The 12,051-nt window shown below is 40.7% G+C and overlaps 1 protein-coding gene across 14 annotated transcripts in view; it reads right to left on the reverse strand.

Moving 5' to 3' along the window:
* The window catches only part of THRB (thyroid hormone receptor beta), a 388,247-nt gene that overhangs the window by 26,191 nt on the left and 350,005 nt on the right, over nucleotides 1-12,051 (reverse strand). For all 14 annotated transcript variants that reach the window (XM_045436313.1, XM_045436318.1, XM_045436316.1 and 11 more), the window contains 2 exons: nucleotides 7,260-7,407; nucleotides 3,946-4,151 (listed from right to left, as the gene is read on the reverse strand). In XM_045436313.1, coding sequence (XP_045292269.1) covers nucleotides 3,946-4,151; nucleotides 7,260-7,407 — 354 coding nt within the window. The remainder of the gene's footprint in view (nucleotides 1-3,945; nucleotides 4,152-7,259; nucleotides 7,408-12,051) is intronic.

A 12,051-nucleotide genomic window follows, 5' to 3' on the forward strand; every position in this document is an offset into this window, starting at 1 on the left:
GGTTTTTTTGGGGAATAAATTACTTTCCTGCTCCAGATAAATGAATACTTCCAGCTTTTATGACAACATATAATTTTTAGTCCCTTATGATATATTACTATATACCATTTAATAGTCTCCTCAAATTCTTTTTCAAAATAAGATGGGCCATCATCACATACAAATAAGTGAAATAGTATATGTAGCAGTGTTGTAAGCAGAATAAAGGCCATCAGCCACACAGAAGACATAAATCCTAATATGTAGAAGCCTATTCAGACATGGATATCATTTAATGTCTTTAATGAAGGATTCGTAATGTCCTTGCAGGAATAATTTACCACTCAGTGAATTTTTTTTTTTCCTGAGCATAAATACTCAATTGGAGGCACTCTTCTGCAAGAGGTATGTGTAAATATGTAAACTGGCTGAGACACAGGGCTTAACTGTTCTGTCTCTGAGGATGGGCCAGTGGAACTGTACATTCTGTTTAACAAATATTTATTGAGTTCTGTTCTGGTTATCTACGCTGTGTAACAAACTACCCTAAAACTTACTGGCTTAAAACAACAAATTTTTACTGATGCTCAAAGTTGATGGGCTCAACTGGGTGGTTCTCACTTGGGGTCCCTCATACAGTTGTCCTCAGATGGCAGCAGAGGCTGGTGTCATCTACTGGCTTTTTTACTCATGTTTCTGGTGTCTGGTTTGGCACTGGATATATATATTTTTTTAATTTTTTTATGTTTATTTATTTATTTTGAGAGAGACAGAGACAGCACAAGTGGGGGAGGGACAAAGAGAGAGGGAGAGAGAGACAATCCCAAGAAGGCTGTGCACCATCAGCATGGAGCCCGATGCGGGGCTCGAACTCACAAAACCATGAGATCATGACCTGAGCCAAAACCAAGAGTTGGACGCTTAACTGACTGAGCCACCCAGGTGCCCCTAAATACCGTTGCTTAAAGGAATCACACACCAGCCCCCATTCAATGAGAGAGAAGAATGGACTCCACATCTCCATGGGAGAGAATGAGCTGTATATATAGTCAAGAAAGGCTCTAATGGCAGCCATCTTTAAGAAAAGCTACCATACATCTCAACCACACGTGTGATAGACACTGAAGTCACAGTCCTGAATGGAATGTGGTCCTTCCGCTAAGGAGATGTGGGGGTGATCCCAGGCACAGAAGAGGATTGGATGATAGAAATGAAGCTCATTGTAGAGACAAATGGGACTGTGGAGGTTTTCTGATCTACCCCAGCACCCCTGTGAAAAAAAAAGGCCTAGAGAAGCAGTTCTTCATATTTGGACCAAGAGGGGCAATTTCTTGAACAGAACAAGGATCTACAAAATATACATTTCATGTCAGCTCCACAGCAGGAGGGAGATTGTTGGGTAAAACAGTTGCTCTGTAAATGTTAACTTCCTGAAGAAAACTCTTGTTCCTGGATAACCTCACGGCCCTGACAAAAAACTAATGGCAAATCATTTTGTGCCATGCTTTCTTTGGTTCCTTCTGTAGACTGATGAAAAGCATAAGGAGCCTTTGAGCTAAAAGTACAGACCTCACTGTTTTCAATCATTAGCAATCATGCCATCTTTGCTAAAGAGACCTTGAGACATGAAGAGATCTGAGTGTATTTTACCCTACAGAGTTTGTTTGTTTCTTTTTTTAATGTTTATTTTTGGGAGAGAGAGCATGAGAGAGGGGCAGAGAGAAAGGGAGACAGAGGATCCAAAGTGGGCTCCACGCTGACAGCAGGGAACCTGACATGGGACTCAAACTCACTGACCATGAGATCATGACCTGAGCCCAAATCAGACACTTAACTGACTGAGCCACCCAGGTGCCCCTACAGTTTGTTTCTTGGCTTTCAGATGCAGCTTGTGTGACCTCCTCGGAGAGATCTTTCTGACCACCTTGTTGAGAGAAGTGAAGTCTCTCTCCACTTCCAATTCTCAATCACTCTGTCCCATCAGGATGTTTATTTCCCTCATTGCACATACCACCACCTGCATTTATCTTTTTGGTTAATCCTTACTGTCTTTCTCCCTCCATCGGAATAGAGCTGACTTATTCACTTCCTGGCACACAGTAGCTGCTCAATAAATGTTTTTTAAAGTAAAAGAACAGATCTTTAGAGTCTGGAAAAAGCGCCCTAGTGACCATGGAAACGGTTTAATTAGGCTGGTATTCATTCTCTTTTTGGAGTAGAGAAAATTGAAATGCAAAATTCCCCAGAAGTCCAGATGTGCCCCAAATCTTCCACTAAATTTACTTAGTCACTACTCTGAAATCAGGCCTGGAAGTGGTTTTCACAATCTCCTTTTATGGCTGACACGTTTGGGGAGATGACAGATTTAGGATTGGAGTAGGCAGGACTATCTCTTGTAATGCCCTAAATATATTGGATTAGAATTGATCTATCTATCCACAATTCATATTTTCTCATTCCTGGCAGATATACCAGAGTAGTCCTGAGGATTTAAGATCAAGGCACCAAGAGGTGGCCCCTCCAAAGACATGTCTCTTTCAAAGGCTCTTTGGGTTTGGATAGGTGACCAAGTTGTACAGTGTGGTGATTAAGAGCATGGATCCTGGAGCTGGGCAGTATCCATCACCACTACTTACCTTAAAAGGAGCTTTGTAAGTTTCCTTTTAATTTTTCTGCCTCAGTTCTCTGCTTGGGAAAATGGAGATTGTACCCACATTTACCTACATGGTTGGCATAGGTTAATGTACAGCAAGCAGTTAGAATCGTACCTGGCACTTGGTAAGACCCATCTAAGTGTTTGCTAACATTACTGTTCATGGATGCCATCAACAGAGTATGTGAGAACCTGCTCATGTCAACAGTGAAAGTAATTGAGGGCAGGTAGCTTATGGGTAGGATTTTTCTTTTAAGTTATTTTTATACTGTTTTCATGAAAAAGACTATCTCCTTATAATGGTGATGTTGAGGTATGAGGACAATTATACACTATACCTTCTTGTTCAGATGGGAAGGAATGCTAATGTAACCTGGAGATACAAATAGACCCACCGAATATCTGCTGCCGGGCTCAGTGAGGTGCTCATAAAGGGTTCACATTATAAATTAAGGGCAAGGTCAGACTCTGAGATGGTCAAACACCAGCTGATGGTGGTGGTGGGGGCAGTCCATTTGGTGAGGTGGGGGGACAGCCTGGACTTCTGGGCCTGGCTGCCACTTCCTAGTAGTGTGATCTTGGGTGAACCAAATAAGGCCTTTGGCTTGGTTTGCACATATCTAAAATGGGGATAGTAATTCTAGCCCAACCCAAAGCATTTTGAGGTCCAAAGGAGAAATGAATGAGAAGGACTTTCACAATGGTTAGTTTTTATAAAAACATCAAACACTGATCTTCCAAGGGTCTGGAAATGCCTGTTTTCTCTCTATATCCCCACTGCCAAACCCTCTCCCTACCCCCATTCCCTTTCTCTTCCTGGACTTGAGTTCTTTTATTTTAAGCTAAACATTTTGACTTCTACTGCCATACACATATATTTGAGATATAGGACACTTCATTCTAGGGGTTATTCTAAAGGGGATATTCTAAAGGGTGAGTTTAGGGGACTAAATGTATTACATGGGCATCTGAGAGAAGAAATGGGTATAAAAAGGGAAAGCTGGCAGCTAAAGAATGTTACTGATGAGTTGATTCAAGGCTGGCCTTATTACCAGCAAAAGCAAACAGATAATGTGCACTAAGAAACTGCTTTAGAATTTAGTGACTCACAAGCCATCGATCATAGGAATGACCTTTGTTCTCAGACAGACCTGGGTTCCAATTCTGACTCTGCAAGTCACGTGACTTCTTGGAACTGCAGTTTCCCTATCGGTAAACTGGGAGTAATAGCACCAGCATCCCATAATGAGGACTGAGCTGAGTAGAAAACGCCAAGCACGCGGCTGATATTTAGCTGTGTGGGGGAGCCTTACCAGGAATTTCCGTTTCTGCTTCCAGTGGCTGCCTTGGGCATTGGTGGCCACGTGGGCTTCCGTGACAGTTTTGATGAGCTCCCACTCCTCGTCTGTGGGCTCTGGCTTGTGCCCGATGGATTTCTGCAGCTCTTCCCGTCGTCTCTTCTCCCGGTTCTCCTCAATCAGTTTCCTCTTCGCCAGCCTCTTGCTGTCATCCAGTACCACTGGGAGAGGAGGAAAGATGAGACAAAACACACGGACACTCCCAGACACATGGCAGACTGCGTGTGCACCCAGGAGCCTCAGGGGCGGGGACCACTCATGCATAGATGGCTTAGTGGGTCATGCTGGGGTATTTTCTCCCCCCAGCAGCACACTGCCATCAACTAGCTTGTCTCTGACACGAGACCTAGGGCCAAACTCCCAATGACTGGCCAGCTTTTCAAAAAAAGCTCTGGGGGGAGTTGGACACTGGGCATCCCAACTCCACAGAAGGTGAGCCTAAATAAGAATGAAGCAGAGGGAGGTAAAATCTGTTCTCTCCACGGCTTCACAGATAAGTCTGTCTAGTCATTTATCTGAATTCACTCTTAGGGTCTCTCTGTTCCTCCTTTCTTTGCCTCAAATCGCTCTTAGTAAAAAGAACTTCCGATTAAAGAAAAGTTCTGGAGCAGTAAACAGGAGGCTAATGATCCTCTTCCTCAGATAAATAGGGCTTTCTTAAAAATATATTTTTTTAGTGTTTATTTTTGAAGGAGAGAAAGACAGAGTGTGAGCAGGGGAGAGGCAGAAAGAGAGGGAGACAGAGTCCAAAGCAGGCTCCAGGCTCTGAGCTGTCAGCACAGAAGCCCGGCGCGGGGCTCAAACCCACAGGCTGTGAGATCATGGCCTGAGCCAAGGTCAGACGCTTAACTGACTGAGCCACCCAGGCACCCCTCTTTGTTAGCTCTCTTAAGTGCTAATTGAAATGTGGCTCAACCTATCTGAGGCTGCACAGGTACTCACTTTGCTCTAGTCTCTACCTGGTCTATCCTCAATGGTGGTTAAAGAGCCCAGGCTTTGGAATCTAGAAAGAGCTGGGTCTGAATCCTGAGACTACCACATTCTAGCTGTGTGACCTCTGGCAAGTTGCTCAGGCTCTTGGAGCTTTTTCATTTCTTCCTGTATAAAACAGGCTCAATAATTCCCACTTCAGAGGGTGTTCAGTGTGATAATGCACTACATGTGGTCAATAAATATAGCCATGACTTTTACCATTTGTGCAACGGGGAAATAAGAAGGGCAGGAAAAAGAAGCCTATATTTCTGGGGTTAATTTCCAAAACAAAGCCATTTCACCAGACTCTTAGTAACTATCAGTAGAATGGAAAGGCTCAGGTTTTATGCTACAGAGTCATAGTATTTAGAACTGGAAAGAACCTTAGGTATTATCTAGCCCAACTCCCTCCTGTCACAGAGGAGGAAGTTGATCCAGAGAGATCATGACTTGCCTAAAGTCACAGAGCAAGTTCATGGCAGAGCCAAGGCAAGACCCAGGACTCCTGATTCCAGTTCTACAACATCACTGTCCTAGAGCCATTTCTTGATGAAGGTGTGACCTGGTAGGAAAAGAAAAAAAGCAAACATAGCAGGAAGAAGAGAACCAAAAGTACTCAGCTAATCCACAAACAGAATAATGAATCCCAGATCATCTAGACTTGATTGGATCGTCAAAGTCAGGTGAGCAATGGCAAATGTGGGAAATGGGAATGAGCCCTGTTTAGTCATTTAGGTTCCTTTATTAAAGGGATTGTTCCCTTTAATAAATGGGATGTAGTCATAGCCCCATTTCCCAAATGCTTCTTCTGTGCTGGGGATTGTTGCATTTAACATGCATTATCTAATTTAATCCTGAAAACAACTTGCAAGGTAGGCAACAAATTTCACAGAAGGGAAACCTGAGGTTAACTCTGATGGTCACACAGCTAGTAAGTGGCAGATATGGGACTCCAACAGTTTTTCTGATTATAAAGCCTGAGCTCTTATAATGCTTCATAGGGTGCATTCAAAATTAATTTCCACCCAGTCCAGATTAACACTGAGCTGTTTTTTAACCTTATAAATATTCATATCTTTAACTTCTCAATAAAACAACGAAATGGATACTCAATAGTAACAGTTCCTTATAGTGGCAGATCTAAATATTTGGTTCTAGGTCAATCATTTCACATATCCCTATCAAGCATATTGTTGGCCTTGGCTAAAGTCTTTAAAAGATAAAGACAAAGAACACACTCAGCCGGAGGTGGGGATTAACCCAGGATTTCCAGCCTAAAGCCGTCACACAACCCTCCTCCTTTTTAAAGATTCCCCATTGTGTCTTCTCTAATGGGCAAACCAGGACATTTCACAGATTTTTTTGTTCTAGTGGAGGGAACCCTTTTTATCGCATAAATGTGAGCCATGATTATTTCCTCTTTCATGAGGAAAATCCTCACTGCATTCTTTTTTCTTTCTCTCCTTTTTTTTTTTTTTTTTTTTTTGTTTTCTTCTCTTTTTTAAAACTAAAAGTTAGAGACTTTCATTGAGGTGCAAACATTTATGCCAATAGAAATCATTAACCCTGACGCCTGGCAAAATGGAGGCCACACATTCTGAGTGACACAATTCTTATTTTATTATTAGATTAATGAAAAGAACTGGTGTAAATCCCTTGCACAGTGCGAGAAGAAGAGACTCCAATGGCTAATCTCACTGCCATATGCTGTGGCACTTTGAAAACTGGGTAGGAGGACTGGAGCTTAGAATGTTTTTATGGCTAAAAATATAACAAACACCCAACTGCAGGATGACTCATGCTATATAGCACTCAACCTCACATTCTTCAGAAATTACTGAACACAATGTTTTCTGCCAGTGCCCCGTCTCCGAAAATGTCCACAAAATAAATTCTTGTCTCTTCTTTTGAAAAATATTAGGACTAGTCCACAAGGCTCTCACCACATGAATGTTGTGTGTAAAACCACACCTCATCCAGGTGAATGGACAAGACCGCTCATTCATACTCTCTTGCAAACCGAGTATTGCTAATAGTCCTGCAGATGTGCTAGGGATAATTTACACACTTTCCCTTACCTGTCGTCTAGATACTTTGAGAGTTAGGAGTTGATAGGGAAGGGGTAGGATGGAAAGCACCCAGCAATGACTGGGAGTGAGGGGTCGCTGGGAGTGCTACAGGTCTTCCCTCTGTCCACATGAGCCTCTGTTTCTTTTCTGCCCAGTTGATCTCCTTGAACCAAACCTTTCCCCAATCAACACTCCTTGAATACGAAAAAGAGGAAAAAGATTACTTACAATCTGTTGCCATGCCAACATAGATGCATTTTTTAAAGCGACATTCCTGGCACTGATTTCGCGTAACTTTGTCTATGACACATTTTCCTTCATATTTACAGGAATAGGATGGATGGAGATTTTTCTGAATGGTTCTTCTAAAGAAACCCTACATGAAAAAGAAAGACCAAAGACAACAGTTTCATATTTCCTAGAAATAAATGACTCCAGAATTTTGTGTCCACATAACTGTGATGGATTCTTTTTGACCTTTCCTATACATGGGCTTGTACCTTTACCTATTCACATATAGGACAGTTAGCCCAAACTGAATCTAAAGAATTCTATATCTGAGCTGAAGGAAATGTCCAGGACTATAGAGTCAATATCTTTTCGGCATTTAGTAAGGAAAAGAGGTTAATGGGGAAATCTAGTGTTCATTTTTATTCTTTCTAAACATTGAGTAATAAAAATAAATCATATTCTTTCCTTTCATAGAGTGTCATAATTATGTTGTTAAATTAAGCCGTGAAGAACCTTGCTACACTTTGTGCTGGAGAATAAAAGAGCTGGATACTTGTTATACTCTATTAATTAATAATTTAATCATTTGGTGATTAAATGGATGCATTAAATGACCTTCAGAGATTTAGTTTAATTCTTGTTTTTGACTCTTGCAATGTCCATTACCAGCTCAGATAACCCTTGAAATAACAGTACTTGGGGAATAGAAAATTCCAGATTCTCTACCCAGATTTTCTCAGAGCTTAATGCATTGGGGTTTTTCCTTTCATAGTGCTCTTTTTCTCCAGTATCAGTAGACATATACCCTGAAGATCAGTAGGTGTCTTCCTTTCTTAAGATATGGGAGAGTGCCACCATAAAGGCTGCTGAGCATGCCATTTAGTCCAGGTTTAGGTGACACAAATATCCTCAAGACGTGTTACAGTAGAACCTTCCTGGACATGATACTCCAGTCTTGGCAATGGAGTTTCTGTATTGTAGGCATTAATGGTGGTGGAGAGCACTTATCGTGAGGGGTACATTGCAAAGGGCTGTAGACACCTTCCATATCCTTCTGTCTCTTCTAACAACCTTATGAAGTAGGTACTCTTAATATCTCCATGGTAGGGATTAAAAAACTAAGCCTCGAATAGGTTAAATCACTTGCCCCAAATCATGTGGTAAGTACGTTGTGGAACTTGGCCTAGAGCTCAGGAGTCAGACTCCAAGTCTTATTTACTTAACTGCTTATATGATATAAACTGAGTTCAACTTTACTGTATTATTTAAATGAACAGATGAACAGATTATAAATAGTACCCCCCTTGCCTTCATTTTATCTGTTTTAGTAGACTAGCAAAGCAGAAACACATTTTGAAGGATATTATCTACTAAAGCTTAAAGGGACCTCTAATTTTGTTATGTAAATAGTGGGACTGAAATACCAGCTGACCTAGATTAAGCCCAAATTTGAATCATCCTGGTTAACTTTCCTTGGCTTTGATTATGTATACATACTCCTTGCATATTCATTATTCAGACATAAGAGCCCTTCCTTGTAATGAAAAGGTCAAAGGTAGAATTTTAAATCGGACGAAACAGGATACAATGGAAAAATGACAACAATAACCGAAACTAATGGACTTGATTTTGGGGTATGTGTGCAAAATCCCTTATCATTTCTATTGCTCAAGTTTCAACAGGAAAACTGTCACATAGTTGGGTTTTGTATCCTTAAACACTTGAATCCATTAGTTTGAATGATGTCGATATACACTGATATACTCTTATCTTATATAAGATTCACTCAATCACACATGGGCAGCTGTTTGACATGTCAGCAGTATCTCCCTGGGTATTCAAGGTGGGCAAATTCTGCGAAAGCATGAATTCCCTGGGCATGTCACAGAACTGAAAAACCAGCTCCCCTGTGAACCTCCCTATTCCACCTCTGCTACCCTCTGTCCAATCCACCTTCAAGGGTTACGCCTGCCTGGAGAGCAAAAGAGACCTGGAGATTCCTGGCAAGAAGACATGTGTCACAGACAGGGAGGAGAGGGACTGGGTGGCATACCTCCTTCTGGGGGAGGCAAGGTCTCCCCAGAGGTGGCAGCACCAAAGTCCAGGGCATCTGGGGAGAATGATGCTCTGAAGATAGGAAAGTTGGTACTCTGAAGTTAGGGAGACCCTTTTCTCACATACTGTGACATTGTCTCGTGTTTTAGAGGGAGGACAGCATACTGAGGAGTCAGACAATGCTAAGGAGAGGATCAGGTGTGGTGTTCCAGACACAGGGGTGACATTCATTTTTCCAAAAAAAGCTACTTTGTGAACTTTTAAATGGAGCGAATGAAATAATTTATACTTTGCTTATATTGGGAAAAGTGTTGGGGTAGCAGGCTCTGCTTTTCCTAGTGACATCTTCCCTGTGGCTTATCTCTGATGGCTTTTCTTGGGCTCTTCGTAGACCAGATCCCTTTAAGACCCCTAAGCTATAATAAAAGCATATTTGACACAGGATGAAGGGCCACTGGAGTGGAGTAAATGTAAATGTAAAGGTACTAGGTCCTTTAATTTTAAAAAGGGACAAAAATTAACTTCTGCAAGTGAACTGAATACAGAATGTTTAATGTAGTCTACCTGTAAAAAATCTTTTTAGAGGTGAACTAACAAAAGACGTGCCCCAGGGACTAGATAAGGACATATATGTCATTGATGATTTGTTGGCAAGATGGGGTTTTGCTTTTATAAGTCAACATCAGACGTGTTTCTCTGCATTTTGAGAAGGACTAGATCCTCTTATTAGTGGTCTGATATGATGCACTAATTAGTGTGATAAGGAGCTAAGTGTCATTCTGCTGGTTCAATATTTGGGCAACTTATAATAGCTGTGAATCTTTCTCAGAAAAATAATTTGTTGTGGGGAAGTATCACCATTCCTTCTGTAAGAGATTCATAAAAACTGGTTCATCAAGACAGACAAAACAGCTCCAAAAGATTTTTACTGTCTTCAGGGGAAAAATGGGCAAAAAAAGTTTCTCCCCATATACACTGCAAGGATGGGGTAGAAATATTTTAAAGTTGTAGGTTTGAATAAACAGAATGTGAAGCATGACCTTTTTCATCTTTGGCCACTCTTAAAAACTGTTTCATTAAAAAAACTGTTGCCTTTTTCCAAGATACTTTGTCCTTACATTAAATGCATGATCACCCCAGGAGAGCTGCTTTCTGGTTTTATGATGGAGGCCATCCTAGAAACAGGATTCTGATCTGAGATAAAGGCATAGAAGCTGAAAAATCTAGCTTTTTGCTACATGATTTCTTTTAAGTAAACCTCAGTTGAATCAGGCTCTAAACATCCTGTGATCTTGGGAAAAGAGGCTAGTGGATTTCTTGATCATCATGAAGACATACATAAAGCAGGGACACAGGTTAATAGGCTTGATTCTCCCTTTGTTTAAGTCAATCACTAATAAGCATTAAGTTCTCTGCAAGGCACATTTAGAGTCACTTTGGGAGTTGAGTATTAAATGGAATTTTCATTAGAGTCTCTTCCAGAATTCAGAATTTACCATTAGTAACTGCTTTTTGAAAGAGTCTCAGTGCTGCATAATCAGATAGGCAAAGCTTTATGAATTGGGGCTAATTTAGAAAAAAGGCCTGTTTGAATTACTGAGCTTTCAGAATGAGAGAATATATCTAGACTAATGCAGTTTTATTACTTTCAAATCAAGCCAATAAAAGTGTGCTTTCAAGAGACAGTCTGCAAGTTCCCCAAATTAATAAATAGTCAGGACTTATTTGTAATCAGTTCTGTTAAACTCCTTAAGACATTATTTTCATAGATGTAACAGCAATCTTTAGCATTGTCTTTGTTAAAAGGTACACATTCTAGATCAAAGGGGTCTGAATGAATGAAAGCACACTACATCACATTACAAAAAACAGCCTTGCAGATATAAGGCCTTGGGAACTTAGAAATGCCTGATTGCCACTGGATATATCATTTCGTCACTTTAAGCAGGCTTCTGCTAAGGGCTTCCTAATTTTATGGATAAAAAATAGGGAATTTTCATGGAAGATCTTCCACTAGGGAACTGGGACACCCTATCTTGAAACCAAGCTAACATGCTGATTTTAGGGGTTTTGGGTCAAAGGTTAGGAGAAAAGGGGGGGTTAGTTGGAGGAAGGGAAGAGAGGAGAAGAGGGAAGGTGGGCAACATAGGAGGGAGGACCGAATTATTTTAGACAGTTTAATACAATCTTTGCCTTAGGGTTTACATCCTGTGATCATCTGGTTTTAAATACAAAAGTAAATAAAACATTCTACAAGAAAAAATTTAAGAAGTCTTTCCCTGACTTATTATACTTCCTCATTTATACAACATTAGCTGAATGTTGGATGTAGCCCTGGGTTAAGCTTTATTTATTTTACAGTGGATTTTATTTTCGAGTCTAGGTTGTTGGACCAAAAGATATTTGCCAAAAAGCTCATCTTAATTTTGATGATGAAGAGTATAAGTAGGCAAATTTAGGCTCACTTTCGGGAAGTGAAGTGTTCATCACTGGTGTATTCTTGTCAGGTATCTCCTGAAGATGGGACTGTAGAGCATAAAATTAGCTGATGGATGCCCAGAATTTACTTATTGGCTGAAGGCTGTGCAGAAAGCCAATGTGAGTAATTTCAGAACACAATTGACTGTAAGTAGCCTCAAAGATATTCCTTAATGGAACCCTTAAAAGTGAACATATTTACTCAGATTAACAGCCTGGAGTAGAGCAAATCCTGTCTCTTCAACTACTGCTGATA

The sequence above is a fragment of the Leopardus geoffroyi genome, chromosome C2 (genome assembly GCF_018350155.1).
Source record: "Leopardus geoffroyi isolate Oge1 chromosome C2, O.geoffroyi_Oge1_pat1.0, whole genome shotgun sequence".
In the NCBI taxonomy this organism is placed as follows: domain Eukaryota; kingdom Metazoa; phylum Chordata; class Mammalia; order Carnivora; family Felidae; genus Leopardus; species Leopardus geoffroyi.